Source organism: Hemicordylus capensis, chromosome 7 (genome assembly GCF_027244095.1).
Source record: "Hemicordylus capensis ecotype Gifberg chromosome 7, rHemCap1.1.pri, whole genome shotgun sequence".
Lineage (NCBI taxonomy): Eukaryota > Metazoa > Chordata > Lepidosauria > Squamata > Cordylidae > Hemicordylus > Hemicordylus capensis.
In genome coordinates this window covers 12,289,123-12,313,547 of record NC_069663.1, presented here as the reverse complement: position 1 = coordinate 12,313,547, position 24,425 = coordinate 12,289,123, and the positions used below count along the sequence as shown (strand labels likewise).

General features: G+C 48.4%; 1 protein-coding gene and 1 long non-coding RNA gene across 5 annotated transcripts in view; one reads left to right on the top strand and one right to left on the bottom strand.

The window, feature by feature from the left end:
• LOC128333005 (uncharacterized) overlaps window positions 1-1,625 on the bottom strand; it is a 30,464-nt gene extending 28,839 nt beyond the window's left edge. The window contains exon 1 of the long non-coding RNA XR_008310828.1: window positions 799-1,625. This is a non-coding gene — a long non-coding RNA (uncharacterized LOC128333005). The remainder of the gene's footprint in view (window positions 1-798) is intronic.
• The window catches only part of CD164L2 (CD164 molecule like 2), a 71,167-nt gene extending 47,697 nt beyond the window's left edge, over window positions 1-23,470 (top strand). For all 4 annotated transcript variants that reach the window (XM_053267933.1, XM_053267935.1, XM_053267932.1 and 1 more), the window contains exons 3-6: window positions 4,920-4,994; window positions 6,144-6,233; window positions 11,429-11,591; window positions 22,183-23,470. In XM_053267933.1, the coding sequence (XP_053123908.1) occupies window positions 4,920-4,994; window positions 6,144-6,233; window positions 11,429-11,591; window positions 22,183-22,189 (335 nt within the window). In that variant the 3' untranslated portion in view covers window positions 22,190-23,470. The remainder of the gene's footprint in view (window positions 1-4,919; window positions 4,995-6,143; window positions 6,234-11,428; window positions 11,592-22,182) is intronic.
• The last annotated feature ends 955 nt before the right edge of the window (window positions 23,471-24,425 follow it).

Here is a 24,425-nt window from a genome sequence, read left to right as displayed (position 1 = left end):
CAGGTAGAAACCTAACAGGTGGTGTGTCTCCCCATCAATGCACCTCCAGACTGGAACAGCTGTACCTGCTTGTCATGCAGCTGCCTTTCTGTCTGTCAGGGAACAAGCTGGAAACTCCAGGAAGGTGCTCAGAAAATCCCTCTTAATCCAGAGCAGTTTGCTGAAGCTGCTTGTCATAGGAAGCTGACTTACGATATGGAGTCAGACCATCGTCTACTCTGACTGGCAGCAGCTCTTCAGGGTTTCAGGCGGGACTTCCCCAGTGTTGCCTGGAGATGTTAGGGATTGAATCTGGGACCTTCTGCATGGCAAGCAGGTGCCCTTCCACTGAGCTACAGTCCTCCCCCCCACCCCCAATACTAGTACCTAACAAATGGTTATGTAGGAAGCTGCTTAACATAGGAACACAGGAAACTGCCATATACCCTTGGTCTATCTAGCTCAGTATTGTCTTCACAGACTGGCAGCGGCTTCTCCAAGGTTGCAGGCAGGAATCTCTCTCAGCCCTATCTTGGAGATGCTGCCAGGGAGGGAACTTGGAACCTTCTGCTCTTCCCAGAGCGGCTCCATCCCCTGAGGGGAATCTCTTCCAGTGCTCACACGTCTAGTCTCCCATTCATATGCAACCAGGGTGGACCCTGCTTAGCTATGGGGACAAGTCATGCTTGCTACCACAAGACCAGCTCTCCGCTTTATACCAGACAGACCACTAGTCCATCTAGCTCAGGGGTTCGCAGCCTTTTCTAACTGAGTTAGTTACTCATAAAGAATCTAACTGCAATTAATGGGGAAGTTTACCTTCAGTGGGAGTACTCTGGGATCCTTGTCCAAAGCCTGTCCGTCAGGCTGAGGGGAGGGGATTGCTGAGCTTCAGCATGTAGCCAGCCAATCGGGAGCAGAGCAGGAGGGGCTTCACCCTTTCTGCAGCAGCCACATCGCTGAGGGCACGTCATCTTCAAGCCGGCAATCCTCAGATAGGGAATAAACAGCACAGCTGCAGCAGACGGGCTCCGAGTGCCTGCTGGGAATTCTTCAAGTACCTCCCGCTGGGAACCCCTGATCTAACTCGAGTGCCAAACTGTCGGCCTCCAGCTGTTGTGGGCCTGCTCCCATCGTCTCCCATCGTCCTCGGCTACTGGCCACTGTGGCTGGGGCTGATGGGAGTGGTAGGCCAACAGCTGGAGGGCCTCAGTTGGATGCCCCTGGTCTCAGACTGGCAGCAGCCTCTCCAAAGCTCCAGGTAGAAGTGTCTCCCCGCTCTACCTGGAGGTGACGCCAGGGGTTGAACCTGGGACCGGCTGCAGGCCAAGCAGAAGCTCCACCCCTGAGCTATGCCCCCCGTCTGGATATAAAATGCTTGCACCGTGGAGCTAAAAACCCGCAAGGGGTTTCCATAGCAACTCCAAGTCGGGGAAAGACGCCCTGCAGTAAGGTGGAGCCAAGTGGGAAATGTTCCATGTCACTCCATGTGGCCTGGGATTGCGCACTTCCCTCCCCAGCAATGATTCACGTGGATCACGGTACGCTCCTGCGGTTCCTTCTCCGCACAGAAGTAAGAGCTTTGGCCAGCAGCCCCCAGGAGAACGCTGGGCAGTTGGAGACTGTCTCTGAACCAGCAGCAGACAGGAAGAGGACTGGCACCCAGGTGTTCCCCCCCCCCCAGTAATCGCCATGGCAACAAACCGGGGCTGAGCTTGAGCAGCTTGGCTCAGAGATGGCCACCAGCAACTTGCAAGGGGAGGAGAGCTGGTCTTGTGGTGGCAAGCATGAATGGTCCCCTTGGTCAAGCAAGGCCCGCCCTGGTTTGCATTGGAATATGTGTAGGCACTGCAAGATACAGTACCCTTAGGGATGGGGCCACTCTGGGAAGAGCACCCCCATGCTTGCGTGCAGAAGGCTCCAAGCTCCTTCCCTGGTGGCATCTCCAAGATAGGACTGGGAGAGACTCCTGCAACCTTGGAGAAGCCACTGCCAGTCTGTATAGACAACCCTGAGTTAAGTAGACCTGGCGTAAGGCAGCTTCCTATGTTTCTAAGGCAGGGGAAGGGATTTCTTATTTGTCAGTGTGCAGATCCTAGTGCTGTGAGGGCTTTTGCTTTCTGCTCTGAAACCAGTTGGTAGAAGGCTGCCTGAGGCTGGGCCGTTGCTAGGAAGAGAACTGGTCTTGCCGTAGCAGGCATGAGTTGTCCCCTTTGCTAAGCAGGGGACAAGACACTTGCCTTGGACTGGAAAAATGGCGTGCTTCGCATGGACCAAGTCCTCGATTCAATCCCCCAATATATTCTCTCGGAAGGGGAACCCCCAAAGGCCATTGTGGCTGGGGATGATGAGAATTGTAGTCCAAAATCTGGGAACCCAAGGTTGGGAACCCTTGCTCCACCAGTTTTGTGGCTAGCGATAATGGGAGTAATAGTCCAGGAACATTTTGGGCCCTGAGGTTGGGAATCCCTGCCTTAATCCCTACACTACACCAGTTGGTTGGTGTTCAGCAGTGCTAGTTCTGCTCTCTCTCTGTTTCCTTGTGACTTGCAGTCGGGTCTTTTTCTGTGGACTGTCTCCCTTAAGCCAGATCAACACCACACTTGGCTTAAAGTCTCTTTTAAAGAGCCTGACTTCCTTCAAGAGATGTGTGAGTGGTGTTGTGTTGTGCGCTGGAAAACTATAAATCACTCTTAATGTACAGGCATTGTGGGTTTGGACAGATAGAGGAGGCAGAGATTTGAAGAGAAGAATGATAAAGGCAAAAATTCAGTTAGATCAGGGTAGGCAAAAGCCTTGCACAGGCCTTAAGGACAGGAGAAGCTGCAGGTTTGTGCAGTAGCTAGACCAACTTATACAGTAGCTAGATCAATGATCAAACCTTTGAGCTGGTCTTGTGGTAGCAAGCATGACTTGTCCCCTTTTCTAAACAGAGTCCGCCTTGGTTGCATATGAATGGGAGACTACCTGTATGGACACTGGGAGATATTCCCCTTAGGGATGGGGCTACTCTGGGAAGAGCACCTGCATGCAGAAGGTTCCAAGTTCCCTCCCTGGCATCCCCAAGTTAAGGCTGAGAGAGACGCCTGCCTGCAGCCTTGGAGAAACTGCTGCCAGTCAGTGTAGACAATACTGACCTAGATGGACCAATGGCCAGACCCATAGGCAGCTTCCTATGTTAGAAAGGAGTGGAAGTGGCTTGGGTTGGGCACCTGGGAGGTGAGCAGGAAGAGTGCTGATGGGGCGGCTGAAGGAAATGGGACAGGTACCAGGGACTTGAGGCAACAATGAATTAGAAACTCTCTAGGCTTATTCATATGGGCCACCAGCGGGGTCGGAGAGCTGGGCATGATCCCCGTCGCTGATCATATGTTTGCAACCAGCAAAATGGGAGGGTGATCATATGCAAGATGGCAGCTGGGTAGGACAAGCCTGCACTCCCCAGATTCCATCCCCAGCTTTTACCACAGTAGGAGGGAAAATTTCCTGATGAAAGCTCTCGAGAGATGCATATAAATAAGTAAGAGGTGATGTCCAATGGATGCCACATACGGCTGCTCAATGCAGTTCTGTCCTGATCCAGAGAGCGGAGGGCTGGCCCCTGGATGGACCATTCCATCAAGCATTTGTGGCCAACTCTGCCCTGACTCTTCTGATGAAGTGAACAAGGGAACCGTTGTTGCATCCCTGCACAGGCAGGTGGGAGTTGTAGCCCATTATCTGTAGGAGGGCTGAAGTTGTGTAGTCCTGGGTTAGAGCATGTGCAGCTCCCAGAAACGGATGGGCATGATGCATTCCCTGCTCTTCTGTTTTGCTTTCTCCTGCTATTCTATACCGCTCCCTCCTCTTCTAAGGAAGTCCCATTAAACCAGTCACTTTAGGGACCTCGTATCTGTCTGCAGAATAGGTCTGAAGGGAATTAAGTGGGAACTAATAGAACAGGGGCAGGCAACCTGGGCTCTCCAGCTGTTGTTGAACTACAACTCCCATCATTCCAAAATTGCAGATGGGGATGCAGGGAGTTGCAGTTCATCAACAGCTGGAGAGCCCAGGTTGCCTGCCCCTGTAAGAGAGGATAGCAAGGAACCAGATTTCAGCTGTGTCTTCTGGCTGATAAGCCTCATGTTCCCATGCTCTGGCTTTGCACATGGGCTGCTCCAGCATGAAGAGATTTAAGGCTGCAGTAGCATTTCCCATCTACCAAACACCAGGTTGTGTCCTTCTTACAAAAAGGGTCAAATCCGTGTCCCCTGATGCTAATGGAGAGCCAGCATGGTTGTAATGGTTCTAGTCCACGTAGGGTTTGGGACTAGGACCGGAGAGATCCAAGTTTGAATCCCCATTCAGCCAAGAAGCTACCTGGGTGACTCTGGACCAGCCACGACTCTCTCAACCTAACTGGGTTGGTTACAGGGTGGTTGTGAGGACAAACCTAACCATGTCCACTGCTCTGGACTCCTTGGAAGAAGATTAGGCTACAAAGGGGGAGATAAATAAATAAATAATGCATCCCTCCATATTCTCCCCTGGTGTTGTGGATTGCCCCTAATTAGGAAAGGTAGGGGAATGTTGTTTTGCTTTCCAAGACACTGGTTTGTGTCATGTTGTTTTGCTTTTCCAACCAAGACATGTTGTTTTGCTTTCCAAGACACTGCATATGTCATTTCCTTGTGTCAAATAAATAATCCTGTCTGGTGACCATCTTCTGACATTTCTGGTTGCATACACCATGCAAGAGGCAACTTGGCTCTCTAGCTGCTGTGGAGCTCCAGTGCCACAATTTATTGTGGCTGGGGATGAGGGGAGTTGTAGTTCAACAGCAGCTAGAGAGCCAAGGTTGCCTACCCCTGCTGTAGAAGAAAAAGGAACTATGAAGCAAGACTTGTACTTTTCTGCTTGTTTTGGTTTAAAACCTGTTGTTTCTCCTCCTCTGCTTCTAGGTGGGAGTTGTGTGACCAAAGGAGAGAAAGCCAAGGAGAAGTGCTCCTTTTACAACCTCACTGCCTCATGTGAAGGTAATTCTCTGCTTCTAAAAGGCTTTGGTGGAAGGCCTTGCAAAGCAACCATCTGCCCTGTGGCTCAACTGGTTGCCAGTTCCCAGAGCCCTGTAAATAGCTGCTGGTTGCCCAGAATTCTAGAGAACATGAGAGGAATCCTAAGGAACTGGGCTGAAATTCACAGTATTCTCCCAGCAGGAGGTGCTGTTGGTAGAGTGTTGCATAGTTGCCACATGAACTAGCAACGTAAAATTTGGAGTCCTGTCCTGAAATATCCTCCTCCTAGTTCTATGGCTTGTAGTTTTTGTAATCATATTAAACTGTCTTTATTCTGAATTGGACCACTTAAGCCCAGCGAGGTCTACTGTGGGGAGTTGCTGCCAGTCTCAGGTTTAAGGCAACTTCTGGTCATCTTTGGAATCTGAGCAAGATTTCCAGCACAAAGGGCCCAGGGCTTCAATGCCAAGCTTGGGGTCCTTGCCATTTTTGTGCACATTTGCCTTAATCTAGCCTACCTATTCAGATAGCAGATTGTGGCTTTCTGTGACATGGGATATGCACAACCCTAAAATTGACCCTTTTGTCATTGGATTGTTTAAATATCTTTGTACAGTGGTGAATCTGGACTCATGTACATGCTTCTATGTGAATGACTGTCCGTGTGTTCGTTTTAAAAGTGAACCTGGTTACAGGCCCCCTTCAAATGCATGGTAGAGATGGAAAATGTACTACTGTATGTGTGGATAATGCATATGCATACAGATCTGTGCATGTGTAGAATGTACACAGGTCCGCCCTGGTTTGCATTTGAATGGGAGACTACATGTCTGCGCACTGTAAAATATCCCCCTCAGGAGATGAGTACTCTGGGAAGAGCATCAGCATGCTTGCATTCAGAAGGCTCCAAGTTCCCTCCCTTGCTGAGACAGGGCTGAGAGAGACTCCTGCTTGCAACCTTGGAGAAGCCTCTGCCAGTCTGTGTAGACAATACTGAGTTAGATGGACCAATGATCTGACTCAGTAAATGGCAGCTTCCTATGTCCCGTATGTTGATTGTATGTGCATAGAACACAATGTGTGAATAGGGCTATTGTAAGGGAATTTACTTATACTGCAATTTTTTAAAAAAACCCACTGCTTTAAAAAATAATATTCTCCTTCTCCCAGCACTAAAATTAACCACAAAGGAACCACCGCACTCAACCACTAAAGAGCCTCTCAAGCCATCCACGAAGGAGCCAGAGATCCGCACACCTGGTAAGTGAGGGGGGTGTCGATCTGCCCGCACTGTGAAGAGCCTCCTGGACATGGTGGGGGATACTTTACCTTGGAGTCGGGCCGTGTCTTTTTCTCCCTTGCCATTGCGACTATTTTATATTTTGATTGCATTTTTGTTAAGGTGGCTTGATTTTTTTACATTGGCTTTTAACTTTTGAAAGTCACTTTGGAAACTACTATGGCTGAAAAATGGGACAGTCGTCATCTGCACCAGAGAATTCCAAATTCTGCAATTGGAAAAGGCAAAATGAGGGAGGGGAATATCTCATGCACATTGTGTAAATGCTGCAGATCAAGTACCCTAATGCAGGGCTGTCTTTAGGGCATGGCAGGCAACGCGACCTCCCCAGGCCCCGCTCTTTTAACCCCATTAGCATTAACTGGAAAGGGGCCCCGCACTGGCTGAATTACCCTGGGCCCCACCAGGACTCTCTAAGGACAGCCCAGCCCTTATGCAATTAGGGCTGAAAAATTGTCTTGGTCTTGTAATTTGGGCAGCTAACTTGGCTGGCTATATAGCAAACCCATTTAGTGGGGCAGAGTGGGTTGGGGTGGGGGAGATCATGAAGAAGACCTGGACTACTGTTGCAGCTAGTGATGTGCATAGGAAGCTGCCTCATACTGAGTCAGACCACTGGTCTATCTAGCTCAGTATTGTTTATGTTGACTGGCAGTGGCTCTCCAAGGTTACAGTCAAGAGTCTTTCCTACCTGGAGCAAAAACAGACGCTCTGCCACTGAGCTATGGCACTATCCCCTCCGGGGGAATATATTACAGTGTTCACATGTAGGCTCTCGTCCAAATACGAATGAAGGCAGACCCTGCTTAGCAAAAGGGACAACTTATGCTTGCTGTCACAGGATCAGCCCTCCTCCCTGTGTCTGACTGCTAAGTTTCAGATCTGTGATCTGAATCTTTGTCCCAGTTTGGATAGTCCTTCAAACCATTTTGGGGGGTGGGGGGTGGGCCTCATGGACTCCACCCATCCGTTCCCCACTTGCATGCCCTACACTTCTGGGTTCCTGTAACCATGGATCACTGTAATGTCTGAATCAGGCAAACCATGGTTAGCACTAGCCTGTTCAGTGCTAACCATGGCTTGCAAGCCTTACTTCAAACAATGGTTTGGAAGCTAGCACTGAATTAGCATAATTCAGACATTATAGCCCACAAATAGTGGAGGGGATTGGAGTGCAAGTGGGGAGAAAAATGCACCATCTCTGCAGCAAGTTCCCAGTTCTCCAAACCAAGAGCGGACAGTCATAAGAACACGAGAGAATCCTTGCAGGATCAGGCCAAGGCCCATCCCGTCCAGCATCCTGCCTCATGCAGTAGCCAATCAGATGCACCTGGGAAGTCCACAAGTGGGGGAAAGAGGGAAACTGCCCCATCCCTTGGTCCTCCGTAGCACCTGGTGTTCAGGGGCATGCTCCCTCTGATGGAAGTATACAGCTACCAAGGCTAATAGCTATTGATAGCCCTAGCCGAATTTGTCTAACCCCCTTTTAAAGCCGTTTAGATTGGTGGTCATTCTCGCATCTGATGGCAGCTAATTCCATAGTTGAACTAGACATTGTATAAAGAAGTACAGTCATCTCTTGCCAATCGTGAGGGGTCCGTTCCAGGAAAACCCCATGACTGGCAAATTCATGGTTGGTGAGCAATTGAAAACAATGGAAAATGGGGGGTTAGGGGAACCACGAATGTAAAAACAGCTAAAGATCAAAGGAAAAATACCCAAAAGATGCCCTAAAATTGCCAAGTCAAGTCAGCAAGAGAAGTGAGCAGATTGAACCTCTGGGAAAAAACTTAACCCTCCAAAATTCCTAAAGGTCACTTTAAATCACAGGTAGTTGGCAGGGTCAGCAAGTAGAATGAGCAGATTGAACCTCTGAACCCCCAAAAATCATGGAATCCCCATCACCAAAAAATCTCGCCAAACCGTGGATACTTGGGTCGCGGTTGGCCAGAAGGGTCACAATTTCCCATTCACGGATATTCAAAATTGTGATTGGGAAAACAGCGATTGGCAAGGGATGACTGTACTTCTTTCTATACTCTGGTCTCTCCTGAATCTCCCTCCACTTAGCCTCAACAAATGATCCTGGGTTCTACCCTTAGGAGACAGAGAGAAACTTTTCTCTCTCCTCTCTATCCGTGCCGTGCATAATTTTACACACCAGATCTGAGCTTTTGGAAATGTCCTGGCTTGCAGCAGCAATTAAGACTGCAATGCTTCTGTAAATTCCTCCCCTTCCTGATCCTTCCCATTAAGACTGCAGCAAGCAATGAAGGGGCTTCAGAAGGAGCCTTGCATTCCCGAGAAGAGCACAGTAACCTTTTCCTGCGCCCGCACTGCTCGGATGGGAGAGCTTAACAAGGCAGGCCACAGGACTGAAGCGGGGAAGGCTGGCTAATAAAGAAGCAGGGGGGAGAGGTGGATGTGTGGGGCTCTTGGGGAGCATGAATCTGCCTGCCGAAAAGCAGGGCAGGAGTGGAAGAGCTCTGGGCTAATTAAAGTGAGTCACTCTATCCCGAAGCCTTGTGAATTATTGATCTGGCACAGGCTCCCGATGGGCACTTGTGTGCTTGTTTATCGCGGCGAGTACAGGTTTCTCTTTGCTTCCTGCCCTGGATTCAATTGCTGTGGCTTTTTAATCCAGGCTTTTGGCTCTTTTCTTTTCCCCCCTTCCTGGCACCCATAGCAGCGCAAGCCATTGTTTTCTGCCGTTTTCAGAAGCAACCCCTTTGCTCCAGCAGCATGGGGCTCCTCTTCTGACATTGAGGAGGAGGAGGGATGAACAGAACAGCCCTGCTGGATCAGGCCCAAGGCCCGTCTAGTCCAGCATCCTGTTTCATGCAGTGGCCTGCTAGATGCTTCTGGGAAGCCCACAGGCAAGAGGTGAGGGTATGCCCTCTCTCCTACTGTTGCTCCCCTGCAACTGGTATTGAGAGAGATCGTGTCTCTGAGGCTGGAGGTAGCCTATAGCCACCAGACTAGTAGCCATTGCTAGACTTGTCCTGCATCAATTTGTCTAAGCCCCTTTTAAAACCATCCAAACTAAGTGGCCATCAACACATCCCATGACAAAGAATTCCATAGATTAAATATTTATTATTTATTTATGTAATTTATATACTGCCTGACTCCAAAGGCTCTAGGTAGTCTAGTTATTCACTGTGTGAAAAAGTACTTCCTCTTGTTAGTCCTAAATTTCCCGACCTTCTGTTTCATGGGATGGCCCCTGGTTCTAGTGTCGTGAGAGAGGGAGAAAAATGTCTCTCTGAGAAACTGCTGAAGATTCAGGCTGAATATCAAAAGGGTTTAAATAGGAGGGCTCACACTCCAGCCTTCCAGCTGTTGTTGGACTACAGTTCCCATCTCCCCCCCCCAACAATGGCCATTAGCCAGGGATGATTGGAGTTGGAGGTCAACATCTGCAGGAGGACCACAGGTTGAGACCTCTGGATTAAATAATGGGATATAAAATGTAAAAATAAAAATAATAAATTCTCATGCATTAAAGCCCTATTCCCATGTTCGGCTCAACACTCATGCGATGAGGGACTGGGCCACAGCTCAGTGGCAGAGCATCTGCTTTACATGCAGGAGGTCCCAGGTTCTATCCTGGGCATCTTCAGGTAAGGCTGGGAGAGACTCCTCTCTGAAACCTTGAAAAGCTGCTGCCAGCCAGTGTAGTCGATAACTCAGCTAGATGGACCAGTGGTCTGACTTGGCTTAAGGCAGCTTCCTGTGTAACAAGTGTACAGTGCACACAGGTACAGCTGTTCACACATTGTGTTGAACACAGGTGTAGCAGTATGCTTCCTATCTGTGCCTTGCATTTGAGAGGCGTGTACCCAGCACACAAAAACATGTACAAGTGTACAGATGTCATTTTTGCATAATGTCTGAGTCAGAGCTTAAGTCTTTGCAACCTGGGTTCCTCCAAATGTTGCTGAACTACAACTCCCAGCACCCCCAGTCACAATTAATTTGAAATGCATTGCATGCAAAGCAATAAACTGTAGCTGGGAATGATGGGAGTTGTAGTTCAGCAACATCTGGAGAAACCCAGTTTGGGAACCACTGCCTTAGAGCGTGGGTCCCCGAGATTCTCCGGCTGCTGTTGGACTACAAATCCCATCATTCCCAACCACAATGGCCAGTGCCTCTTCTGTGTGACACCTCCTAGAGTCAACTAGTGACTGGGAAGAGAAGGGGACTTCCAAGGCAACAGTGCCCTGCCCTCCACTTCTGTATCGGGTAAAGTGAAGCAGGCGTTTGGCCAACAAGTGCTGTATCAGGCCTTCATTGCCCATTTCCCCCCACACCCTTCCCACGGTTGAAAGCTAAAATTATTATATCTCAGCTGTTTTGACACCAGCCAGTGGTTAAAACTGTGGAGTGAGGATGCTTCATTGGGCTGGTTCAGACGTCGCACACAACCTCAATTAAAGCCACGCTTTGCTAACGGAATCAGAATTTTTGGACACAGTGTCTGAAACGTGCAAAATGCATTGGTAACGGAATCAGAATCAATCTCCAATATTAAAGGTTTTGTAAAAATATGGCTTTATAGGAGGGAATGTTCTCTTGCCCACGGGTCTGTGTACATACAGTATCAACTTGAAATTTCATTATGGCTACGGTCACTGAAAAAAGTAGTCGCATGCCTGATTCCGTTACCCTTGGAATCTCTCAGTAGTCCCGTCGGGATATACCTAACGTATGGATGACTGATTCCCAGACTGCATTCTCCTGAGAGAGTTCCCTAGAGTGCTGCCTTTAGTTCTGAAAGCCTCTCTTGTTAAAGCTGCAAAGGGAAGGATGCAGACTCTTCACAAAATGCCCTGGCGTGCTTAGTGGCCTGTCAAAATCCTGGGAGGACCCACATCTCCTCCTCGGCAGTACCCTTGCCAAGTGTGCATGTGGGCAGGAGTGGCTGGACTAGATGGACATCTTGGTCCCCGATTTGTTCAGGCTGCAGCATAAATGTGGTGGTTCTATAATTATGCTTTAGCTTGGTGCAGACTTCAGAAGGTGGGTGGCCTCCTTAAAAGGACACAGGTCCTGAAGTAATGGAGAGGTGGGAAGGGGGTGACATTCCTATGCAGACCTTTTGCCTCGTAGCATTGTAACCCCCGCCCCGCCCTGCTTCCTCTCCTGCTAGGTACAACAGCCAGCTCTCCCCTCACCAGCTCTCCTGAGCTTCGCCCTGCAGGATTCGACTCGGCCAGCTTTATTGGGGGGATTGTCTTGATTCTCAGCATCCAAACCGTCATATTTTTTGTCGTGAAGTTCCTCCGATCAAAGGACAGCACTTACCAGACACTGTAAGTTCCCTTCCTAGGCCGTTGGGAGGAGAGATTTGGGGCAAATAGGCTTACCTTTGAGGAGCAGGGTGGGAGGTGGCTTGGTGGGTTCCCTGGGAGCCTGGACTCCTCATTTTGTTTTTCTCATGACCATCAATCACGTTTCCTGTCCACTAACACAAGGTTTCCCAACCTGTGGCACTCCAGGGTGTTGCGGAACTACTACTCCCATCATCCCCAGCTACAATTTGTTGTGGCTGGGGATGGTGGGAGTTGTAGTTCAGCACGCTTTCCCTCTTTCTTGAGTGCACTCCAGAGTACTTCTCAGAAATACTGGCTCATCTGTTGCTTCAGTGGCATTATCAATGCCGCTCCTTCTCTGGAGAGTTTTCTTTTTCTGTGCTTGGATGTGAGTCTGTTCTCTGCAACTGTTTCCACAAATAACTCCACAGCAACCTCGTGACTTTCCAAGCTTCTGCCTGGACCAGCCTAACTCAGTGCCTTCACACACAGCAGGCGAGCCACGTTTGGGGAGATGACTGCCAGGACCGTGGTCTTCCTAACTGACCGGAGAGATTGCTCTCAGAGAGCTGTTTGGCATGCTGTGGGTGCCTTGCTCAGAAGAGTGGTCTGTGCTGTAACTGAGCACACCTGCAGCGGTCTCGGAGGCCCTTGCCTTCATATGGCATGTGCTTTCTTTCCACTCTGTGGCAAGCCCATTTCCCTCACTCTCCCTTTGCCAGAGCTCTGCATCCCTGCTCTGTGCAGGATTCTGTCATGGCGAAAGACATCTGTGAGGTTCTGCTCTCCTTTTGGTGGCATAAAAATCTGTGGCTTTCTTTGGACCTCAGCTGCGACTGCTTGTGTCTCTCCTACAGATCCCCTCCATCACCGGTTGGTTCCTACTCCTTCTTGATCTGTCATTTCCCCCTGACCCCTACCCTACCCCCTTTGCACACACACTGGTTGTGTTTGTGTTTTTATGCATCAGGAAGCAGATTGGCATCAGGGCTGTGCAGGGGCCCCTATCACTGGGCAAATCCCTATCCTGCGCATTCTTGAAATGTGCGAACAATGCCGAGTGTGGTCAGGGTCACATGAAGCTGCTGGTCGTTATCTGCTCGATGCATCAGTGTTGAGCCTTACCTTTACTGAAGAGTTGGCTGCTTTGAAGAAATGGCAGTGATGGCATTTCGAAATGATGCCTTTCCTTTCCTGGTGGACAGGTAATGCGCCAAGAAAGGAAGCCACATCATGACGTAGGTGCGTGTCCTGGGGCATTATAGGGTGGTACCAGGCAAGGAAAGATGAGGTTTTGAAAAGCTGCGTCTGGCAGAAGGCTTCTTCAGTGAAGCCAGTTCTTCAGGAAAGGTAAGCCCCACCTCGATCCTGTTACCAACACAAGTCAGTCTGGTATCAGATCATATCCTGAAATGGGAGGAGATTCCCTCTGGAATTGTTTCTGCTGCAAAATGTTCGGATAGGGCTTGCATCTCTTCAGACCCAATTGTTGTTTTGATGTTATGCACAGGCCTATTAGGTATACTTATGGGGGGCGGGGGAGGGAATCTATTGAAGAAGGAACCTTCCTCTACAGACTTGGCCGCGTCTTAGTCACATCCGTTGCTCTGATTTCAGTATTCTTATTCCATGCTTGACTTAACCAGAGTCACTGATGGGACAACTGGGAATGAATTATCTGGAAATGTAGGGGAAGAAGGAAGTGTAGCCCTTTGCTCAAATCATGGCTTGCATCTTTTTTCCCCCTTCCTCCTCCTCCTCCTCCTTTCTTTTCTAACTACATGAGACACAACATTTGAAGGCTGTTGGTCTTCCTTTCCAGCTTTTAAAGCCTCATGGAGCTGATTTCTCTTCTCCAAAGGCAGTCTGGCAAAATCAGCCCCTGAGCCTCGGAGAGCTGCCAGGTCCAAGGACCTGGCTGCAACCATGTCAGTTCTGCACACACCCCAACCCCCTTTAAAATGTGTGGCTGCATGCATGTCCTTGTGCAGAGTCTTAAATCTCATCCATGCACATGTTTCAAGGAGGCTTTGGCAGGCATCCCAGCAGTGAGGAGAGCAATTGGATTCTGCCAGCCGGGGGAGGAGTGAATAGGGCTGCTGCTTCCTGCCACAGTCTGTCCATAGCATCCCAGTCTGGCTCTGTGTCCATCCTTTTGCAGTGAATGGTTTAACGCTAGGTCAGGGCTGCACAGCTTCAGCCTTCCTGCAGATGTTGGATTACAACCCCCATAATCTCTGTTGGCCACTGTGACTGGGGATGATGGGAGTTGTAGACTAGAAACATCTGGAGGGCCAAAGTTGTGCAGCTGTGCACTAGGCAGACCACATTCCAAAAGGGAAGACTCTTCTCTCCTTTTCTGAACTCTGCGGGTGGCAGATTTCCCCCGGTGCAGCTTCCCCCATCAGTGCTGCAGTAACAGAGGAGGCTGTGCAAGACCACCTTTTGCTGCTTTTGACTCGGCCTCGGGGCTCTTAAAAGGGGAAGCTCAGAAGCGCAATCCTTTTTGGACTGGCCCCATTTAGCCCAGTTTGGATGCTTCAGCTGATCCAGCATGCTGGCGCAAGGGTGGCCATGGGTGCAAGTCACTTCATGAGTATTATACACGTCCTCTGGCAGCTTCATTGGCTACCAGTTTTTTGGGCTAGATTCCAATTGCTGGTTTTTACCTTGGCCCGGGCTTGGGCCCAGGATATCTGTCAGACCGCATTTGCCCACACGAATCTGCTGGGACCCTGCATTCTACATTTCAGGTCTTGCTTGTTGCCTTGCCGTTGACTGAGATCCTGTTGGTGGGGACCAGAGACGGGGCCTTTTGTGTTGTGGTCCCTTGGCTTTGGAATGCCCTCCTGGATGAGCTTCACCATGCCCCCTCCTTCAGGGTTTTTAAGAAACACTTAAGGGTCCATCTTTTTGAAGAGGCTTCTTAGTTTTTATTCTCTGCGTCCAGTGGTTTTAAACTTGTAAATCTGGTTTTAACTGAGTTTAGCTTTTACCAAATCTTATTAATTATTCCTCTGTCTTTGTGAGCCACCATGAGCAGTTTGCACTGGAGGGGAGTGATACAAATATTTTAAATAAGCCCCTGTCTCCAAAACACGGTTTATGTCGGTGCCCAAATTGGGTTCCCAGATGTTGGGCTACAACACTCATCATCTCGAATCACAACACTCTTGGTGGTTGTGACTGGGGAAGATGGGAGTTTTAGCCCAACAACATCCAGGGACCCAAGCTGTGTTCCCTCTAACAGGGATTCCCAGATGTTTTTGACTACAACTCCCAGAATCCCCTAGCAAAGGCTATTGCCGTGGGATGCTAGGAGTTGTCAACAACATCTGGGAATTCCTATTAGAGGGGACACTGGACCCATGTTGGGAACCTCTGGTCTGTGCCCCTAACCCATTGTTTCTAATTCTAACTATAATTCTTCTTTTGTGGTCATAACCCTGCTCCCATCCTTGACTCAAAGCCTTGTTTGCTACAACCAGGTTTCATCCCATGAAACTGATGGTCAGGAAATCTAGAACTGGCAAAACGAAATACTTTTCCAAACAGTGCACAATTAATCTATGGAATTATCTGCCATGGGATGTAGTGATGGCTACCAACTTGGATGGCTTTAAAAGGGGCTTAGACAAATTCATGAAGGAGAGGTCTATCAGTGGCTACTGGTCTGATGCCTCTAGGCCACCTCCAGCCTCCGAGGCAAGATGCCTCTGAATACCAGTTGCAGGGGAGCAACAGCAGAAGAGAGGGCATGCCCTCAGCTCTTTCCTGTGGGCTTTCCAGAGGCATCTGGTGGGCCACTGTGGGATGCTGGCCTAAATAGGCCCCGGGCCTGATGCAGAAGGGCTCTTATGTATTTCTGACCCTGTCTTCATTCCTCCCCATTCCTATTCCCACCTCTTCACCCAAGCTTTTTCTGTTCTTTAAATTTTAAGGTTTTAATTCATGGTTTTTAAATTGTTAAATTGTTTTAAGTTTTTGTATATATTTTAACTTGTTTTATACTATTGTTAACCGCCCAGAGACGAAAGTTTGGGGCGGTGTACAAATGTTGTTGATTATGATGATGATGATAATGTGGGCAGGGGGTCCCTAAGTGTTGTCAGCAAAGGAGGCATGCTGTGTGTGTGTTTGGTTTGTTCTGTGTGTTGTTGTTTCTAATGTTATTTCCCCAATTGCCACCCCTCCCCTTTTTGTGTCTTCATTGCACGCTGACTGTCGTCAGAGAGGAGAACCAGTAGGTGTAGCTGTGTGTGGAAAAGCAGTGGGATGTTTATGTGCTGTCTCTGGAAGAAAGAAAACAGAACCTTTTCCGTAGATCTGCTCCTGAGCGTCGCTCTTTCCTCAGAGTCATAAAAGACTCTGGGTTTGTGTTTATACCTGTGATAGCATCATGTGCTCCTGCTTTTCCTGGGTTCTAGAACATGAGCCTGCAGGAATGCAAGCTGCATGTTTGCATATTCTTCTGTGCATTTAGAGAAAGAGCATCTCACGGGAGAAGGCTAGACTGAACTTCCAGACAGGATTGTTTTCAAAATGCTGGGATCCCCCCCCCCCTTCTGTGAAGCAGTATTCAAATATGCAACCTTCTCCTGAAGCTTGAAATCACACAACCCAGGATAATCGTCACCACTTGCTTCTGCTGGATACATACACTGCTCCTGTCTTAATTTCTCTTCCTCCCTTGAGTTTAGGCCTGCACATTGTGGCCACATCAGTACCATCTTGGGGGACAAATGCTCGTTGTGATTTTGGCAACTAGAGATGGACAATAGGTGATAGATAGCATTGTTGCATTTACAGCATTCTGTGTGTTATCACACCCTTCTTTATCCCAACCCCCAAATAATTAGGGTAAAATTGCAGTCATTTTTGCACAGAGGAAAGGGTTAGTTATGGTAACAATTAACCAATTGTACTCGCTCCCTGCAGAGGCGCTCTTACCCCTGGACTTCCAGGCCAAAGTCCAGGGCCTTCAAATCCTCTTAGCCCGGGTGATGTGGTCGCCCGGCTGAGCATGATGATGCTTAATTTGCGGAGGTGGGTGGGCCTCCAGGGACAGATGCAAAGGCCTTGAGGTCCAGGCTCCAAAATTACCTAGGTGCACCTCAGTCTCTGTGGAGTAATCTTTGGAGGGCATTCCTGCCCATTTTCATTTCCATTCCTCTGACAACATTAATAACATTTTATAGTAGGTTTTTTCTGTTGGAATTTTAAAAAGCTTTAAAAACATCTGTGCAAATCTGGCCGCTGCAGACCCGATGGTCAGGACAATCAAAGCATGATAGCCCACTGAAAGCACTGCACTGCCATCCGCTCTTTTCATCTCTAGGGGTATAGACCTTGGCAAAAATTACAATGAGCATTCCCCCCACCCCACCTCCACAGTACTGACCACCCTCTCTTTTTAAAAAAAATCCTGAACACACACTATCTCAGGGAGCAGCCCTGAAATAGAGGAATGGATGAGAGACAGCTTTGACAAGTCAGTAAATATGATTGATTACTGAGAAAAGGGGTTCTAAACTCCTCTGTTCACACAGTTTTGGGAGGAAGAGGAGAAAACCCAAATGCCCCATTCCCATGATTCCCTCTTCCGCATCTTGTTTAATACATGAGAGATGCATTCCCCACTCTATTCTTTTGCATCTGTCTCATGCATGAAAAATCAGGGACAGATGCAAAAGACATCCAAAAGCAGATGGGGGTGTATTTCCGTCCCCCACTTTTATTCTATTTTTTATTTGTTGTCTTTATATACCATCCCATATAAAATCTCTGGGGGGTTTACAAATTAAAACACAGCAACAACTAAAACCTAAAATCCTATAAAACAAGTTAAAATATCAGTAAACCTTTAAAACATTATAAACAAAAGGCATGATAAAACAGATGAGCTTTTGGGAGTCGCTTAAAAACAGCCAGAGATAGAGAGGTTCTGATTTTCATTGAGGAGTGTGTTCAGGAGCCCGCCTTGGGCCACCCTGTAGGAGACCCGGTTTGGGATCATCCCCAAACAATCTGGTGGTAACTGCAACCAGACCTCTTCATAACAGTTGTGACCAGGGGCGGAGCCTCCATTGTGTGGACGGGTCCAAAAAACCCGGCCGCCACCCCATCCAAGCTAGCCACACACCCTGCATCTGAAGTCATTGAGCTAAACCAGTATCTCAACCATTCCGCCCCAGGCACCCTAGCTACGCCTCTGCATCTGACATCTGTGTCCTAGCTGCACCTCTGCATCTGACATCTGTGTCAGATGCAGGGGGCATGGCCATATGTGGAAACAGGGCCACACAACCCTGTTCGCGAGGCACTTCAACCAGTGGAGTGCCTTTCCCTGCGTGGAAAGGGTGCCTAGGGGCTGCCACTGGAGGGTTGTACCTGTGCCGCCGGCAGCTTCCTACATGCCTGGTTGTGATATGGGTTTAGCTCAGGCCTGCTCAACTTTGGCTCCCTCAGCTGTTTTTTGACTACAAATCACATAATCCCAGCCACAGTGGTCAGTAACCAGGGATCAGAGGCGTATCTAGGGTAGGGCAGGCAGGGCACGTGCCCTGGGTGCCGCTTGAAGGGGGCGCCATTTTTTTAAATGAAAAAAAAGTTCAAAATGGCCACCAAAAACAAAATGGCTACCATGCATGCTCAAATGGCCTCTGAAAGGCCCTAGTATCTGGGGAAAGTCAAATTCTCCATTTATTTTTAAAACTTATCTAATAGTGATGCTACAATGCATAGTAGAGAATTAGACAGGCACTTCTGTTCAGTTTTCCAAGTACACCTCCACATAGTATTTGGGTATTTCATGAGCCCCAGCATACTGAAATTTGTAGTTCTCCAGCATTTTTTGGTCTGGCTACGTCAACTGCTAAATAGTTTTTGAAATATTAAAAGATGAACGAGCTTGACTAGTATTTTTGAGCTGATATTATGGCAAAGTTATCTGAAAGATGGGTGTCAGATGTTTGGACAGGGGCGCAATTTCAGTGCTTGCCCTAGACGCTATTTTCCCTAGATACGCCTCTGCCAGGGATTCTGGGAGTTATAGGCCAACCTCTGCAGGAGGGCCCAAGTTGAGCAGTCCTGATTTAGCTGAATGGTTGCCACTGGGACTGGTGGTTAGCACAGGATCGCTGAGGCAAAGACTGACATCCCTTTGGGCCAGCAGAGGGCAGCAGCTACCTCAGGCTTCCCTAATAAGAGACGTGGCAATTGGGACTTTTAAAGCCCTTGGTAGCTCTCCCACCTGACTAGTTCTGAGCCAGGATAGCAGACAGACCTCCCACCTCTTAGCCCACCCCCAACTTGGCTTTGCTAGCTATGAAATGCAGAGCGTGAACCTTGGCATTTGTATATGCAGAAGGGAAGTAGCCATTTCCTGGTTCTTTCATCACCTCGCAGAAGTGAGCCCGGCCCCCCAATACTGGCAACCAGGAAGCTTGGGGAAATATAGCATCCTAACCTGTCTCTCTCACCCCTGATTTGAGCCCACTGCTCCCGGAGTGAAGTGAACATGGGTGTTCTCTAAGTAGCTGCATTTTTCTCCCACCAGCTGAAGAATGAACTCTGTGTGTTCTTGCTGTGCCTCTTCTGTTGCAGTGTGGTTTTGTGGTTCCAAAGCCTTCCTTGGCAGGGGTGCGGGGACGTGGAGGCTAGTCGAGTGCTGTATGCTGTGTGGGGCAGAGACTTGTGATGCTGAATTCTTCATTAAAGTTTGTCAAAGTTTGATTTCTCCAGGGCTCACGGTGCTGCTGGGCATTTTCTGGGATCTGGTCCGCAGGAGCGGTGTGGGACTCTTAGAGAGAAAACTGGACAAAATTGTCCCACATCTTTCCAGGCATGGCCCAGATGAACAGTATGTGGGGGCCTGCCTTGGGCTAGAGCTTTTACAGCCTGATCCTCCTGTGGGGTCGAGTTCCTTTGGGGAGGAGAACTGGTCTTGTGGTAGTGAGCATCGATTCTCCCCTGTGCTAAGCAGAATCTACCTTGGTTTACATTTGGATGGGTGACCTGTGAGCACTGGAATATATTCCCCTTAGGGGAATGGATCCGTAGCCCAGTGGTAGAGCGTCTGCTTGCATGCAGAAGGTTCCGTGCTCACCCCCTAACATCTCCAGGTAAGGGAGAGACTCTTGCCTGGAACTTTGGAGAGCCACTGTCAATCAGTGTAGACAACGCTTGCACTAGCTAGACCAATGGTCTGACTCAGTAGAAGACAGCTTCCTATGTTCCTGTGCCAGCTGTCATTAAAGCTGTTTCTAGAGGGATTTCCCCCTGGTTTTTTTTCCAATGTCTTTCCCAAAATCAAACCATTAATATCTTCTAGACTGCTTTCAGTAGTCACCAGGAGGTGGAACCTGCATAACTGAGGTCTTTGTTTTTAAACACACACCACCACGCACAAACGCTTCTGCCTGTTTCAGGCCAATTCAATTTGAATGTGAATCTGAAAATCCAATTCATGCACATCCCTAATCCTTAGTGTTCTTTAGCCCCTGCTGCCTTTTCACGCTGAAAGAGGAGTTAATGAGAAGAAAGAAGGCAGGGACTGAACTGAACAGGTGGAATGCCCACAGCTGTGTATTGACACGTCTATACTATACGTTGAAACCAGTTTTTGATCAGTTTAAATGGTGATGGCTCTCGACTAAGGAACTGAATTGGGAAGTTTAATTCTCTGAGAGGGCAGAAGAGCTCTCTCAAAAGGATGTGTTAAGTCTCCTAGGAAAAAAATATTCCTAGGGTTCTTTGGGGGAAACCTTCACAATGGCACTAACTTTAAACCAATTCTGGTGTGCAGTCTGGTTGTGCCTACATGTGAGTGCTTTGATTCTCTTCTGATGGGGAAGAGAGCTGGTCTTGTGGTAGCAAGGATCCACACTGGTTGCATACAAAAGGGAGACTAGAAGTGTGAATGCAGTAAGATATTCCCCTTAGGGGATGGAGCCACTCTGGGAAGAGCATCTAGGCTCCAAGTTCCTTCCCTGGCATTTCCAAGATAGAGCTGAGAGAGATTCCTGCCTGCAACCTTGGAGAAGCCGCTGCCAGTCTGTGAAGACAATACTGAGCTAGATGGACCAATGGTCTGACTCAGTATATGGCAGCTTCCTATGTTCCTGTTCTGCAGTGCAGAACCCACCCCCACGCCATACCATTTGACTTCCTAATGATCTCAGTTTCCTTGAATGAAAATAGCAAATTTCTAGTCCTGAAAACATGCTTGGAGAAATCTCGGAGACCTTAGGAGTTGCCAGGTAAGATCTCCGGTGGCTTGAAGGAGCCAGCACCACCCTTTCCCCTAGTGATGATACAGACTTGCCCCAAATAATAGACATTGCTGAATGAATCGCCGTGAGAAAGATGGAGCAGGTTTGCTTAATTGTGCAGAGTTCAGACTCTTTTTGTTGTAAAACTTGGGTTAGTCTATTGCGGGGGTGCATGTGTTGTTTTATATAGCACAGACCACACACTTGTGATTAGAAGCTACAACTCTGGTGTTCTTTAGCTCTGTGACAATCCTGGGAGACAGTGTGTTCTCCTCCTTCTCAGGGTGCCTCTGTCTATCACTCAGAGTGCAGCTGTTTGCACTATGGGAAAGCGGAGTCTAGAAGAGCTCTGGATCTTGGCAGGGCGTGTTCCTCCCAGGCAAGAAATAGCTTTCTCTTCACAAGAACTGTCTGAACAGCAGGAGTCCTGTTTCAAGACTGGGGCAGAGGAGAAACTGCCCTCCTGCTCCCTCCTCCTTGCCTGGGAGGAAGAGACAAAATCCAACGCAAATGTAATAACCTGTTGCTTGATAAAAATTTAAATATGCCGTGGTCAGGGGAGCCATGCATTTAAAGATAATTTCTTGCGGTTACCTTCTTTTTTAAAAAATACCGGTATAACTAAATACTTTAGTGCTCCTTGGGAATAATCATATGTGGGCTTGTGCAATGGTGGGGTGGGGGAGGGGTTGACTGTCCTCCTGAGTCCTGTAGACGGGATTCTGAAGTCCCCCGTGGTGTTTATGCATCCATATTGATCTGTTGCAGGGTTGGCCAACCTGAGACTCTCCAGATGTTGTTGGATTACAGCTCCCATCATCCCTGACTATTGGCCACTGTGGCTGGGGATGATGGGTGTGGTAGTCCAACAACAGCTGGAGGGCCAAAGTTGTGCCTCTGTAAAACCTCATTCTGCATCGACTCTCTGCTACTCAACCAAGACTCCCTCCCAAAGTGGTTTGCATTCAAAGTCCAAGGGGCCACCAATCAAGTTATATCAGGCAACACCTTCCTTGCTTTCTGATATTAGAGAAGGCACTGAGAGGCTTGGGAGCGGGGCTGTAGCTCAGGGACAGAGCATCTGCTTTGCATGCAGATGATTATAGGCTCAGCATTTCCAGTAGGGCTGCGAAGACTCCTACCTGCAATCTTGGAGAACTGTTGCCAGTCAGTGTAGAGTCGACGATACTGAGCTGCTGGACCCAAAGCCTTGGAGTCCGTGTAGTAGCTGCCTATGCCTTAATTAGTGAGGTGAGGGTGTCCCCTGCTGTCTGTGCTCTTGGCTGGTGAGTCTTCTCTCCTTTGTTCCATCGCATTAGGATCTGATGGCTGACCTTCAGGGAACTTGACGTGTTTCTCTTGCTGGAAGAATAGCTGGAGAAGAGGAGGTCAGTGTGGCCACCGTTGGAGCCAGAACCTTCCCTCTTTTCTTCCGATGGAGCTGCTCAAGCAGAAGAACTGCTCCAGATCCAGGCAACCTGTTGCCGTGGTGGGTGGCTCAGAAGCCTGGACCCATTAGACTTGCAGAAACGGTATAAATACGCAGGGCCTCTTGCTAGCAGGCTGCAGGGACCTTTTATCTGCTTTTTCGGTGGATAATTATAAGTAATCCGTGAGGTCAAGAACTCCTCCACTAATTCTGTTTTTTTTCCTGTGTGAGCCATTTTGAATGAATTGTCTTTATCCTAAGCCCACAAGGAGCCATTGACCCCTTTCCCAGCATTTACTGGTTTTGGCCCTTCCTTCTGAGATGACTCATTGCTGCTTCTTTGTTTTGAAATGTGAAGCCCTTCCCTGCATCTTTCCCCCCCACTCCCTTGATGTTGCAGACAGTTCTAAATTTAACCCATTTGCAGATGCGTAGCGCTAGTCCTCATGGCCTTTGGGATTATTTTTTTGGTGGGGGGTGGAGTTTCCTAGTATCCCTTCACATGCTTCTAATACATGCTGTGAGCTCCGTCCCCACAATGGGGCTGGTTAATCCCAGGCCCACCCACCTCATTGTTTTCTTTGTTTTCAAAGCCTATATCGAAAGTGGGATATCCAGTAAGTCTGGAGTAACTTCAACTTCTGCACTTTTTGTTCCTGCCCTACATATTATTTAGCCAGGTCACTTTAAAATGATGGTAGCTTATGAAAATGTCAAATAACCTGAGTCCCAGTTAGAGATCTGAAGGCCTGGGAGGGAGGCAGTTTTGTGTTGTGGTTTCATTTTTCCCGGGGGTGGGTGGGATGTGTGTTCCTGTTCTCTCCCCACCCGCCAAAAGAATCTTCACATCTCTAGTCCCAGTCCTGGTTTCTTGCATGAGAGGTGTTGTACAGGCACTGCTGAGGTGACTTACTTATCTATGTTCTTGTGGGTGAATTCTGGAGCCTGCTTTCTGTTGGGGAAACTAGAGCAGGGAAGTGGGAACACCGGACTGGTTAAATTAAGCCTGACTGATGTCTGTCTTCTCTGGAGCTGCCTGCCTGTGAAGAACAGATCTGGATCCTTGAAGATGGCAATTCCCAGCTGCCCCTTGGAGAAGCAGAACAGCTACTTCTCTGCTGCAGAACGGTGATGGAGTAGAGGCAGTCTTCTAAAATAAAATATATATATTTCTGGCACTTGTGTGTTCTGTCTTTTATTAGTTTATTACTTTATTAGTCTTTTATTAGTTTATGTTAGTTTATTGTGCATCTTTATGATTATTTCATCATAGCTACCGATGCTCCGAGGCCTGTTGGCTGCTGTTGCTCTGTGACAGGATACAACTGGAATATTAAAAGGGTAAACTTGGTTGCACCCTAACAAAACATTTTAATTTCAGTTGAGCACTGCTGGCAGTTTCAGGGCTCTGCAGGAAACAAGCCGATGCCACTGCCTGCAGAATTGAAATCTAAAGGAGATGAAAGGAAGACATTAAGCAGGTGGAGATTGGCTCTTGCTAGTTGTGACCGTTGAGTACAGAACTGCTGACCAATAGCACACACCATCACTGCGTGTGAGAGAGGAGATACTGACTTTTATGAATTGCAGGGATTCTCTTGAGTCCCCAGATGTTGGGCTACAACTTGCATCATCGCCTGCCATGATGGCCTTCTAAATTAACACATTTGCAGATGGGTGTTGCTAGTTCTCATGGCCTTCTGGATTTAAGTTGATGGTTTTCCTAGTTGTTTGAATCCCTTCACATACTCCTAATACATGTGATGGGCCCCTTCCCCACACTGGGGCTGTTGGTTCCCAGTCCCATTCACACTGCCCACACCATCTTCTCCTTTGTTTGTCTTCAAGGCCTACATCAAAAGGGCAATATTGAGTGAGACTGGAATGACATTGCTTCTGCACCTTTTGTTCCTGCCTCACATATTGTTTGGCCTTCAGCCATTGTGGCAGGGGATGATGGGAGTTGTGATCTAACATCATCTGGGGATCCAGCAGTGAGAACCCCTGAAGCATTGAGTATGCGTTCAGAGGCAGGATGCCCCGAGTTGTTTAAATACATATAATGGATTTACAATATTATTTATCAGATAATTTAAAAAACAGGCTGCTAATCAGGAGATGCCCTGGTTTTAA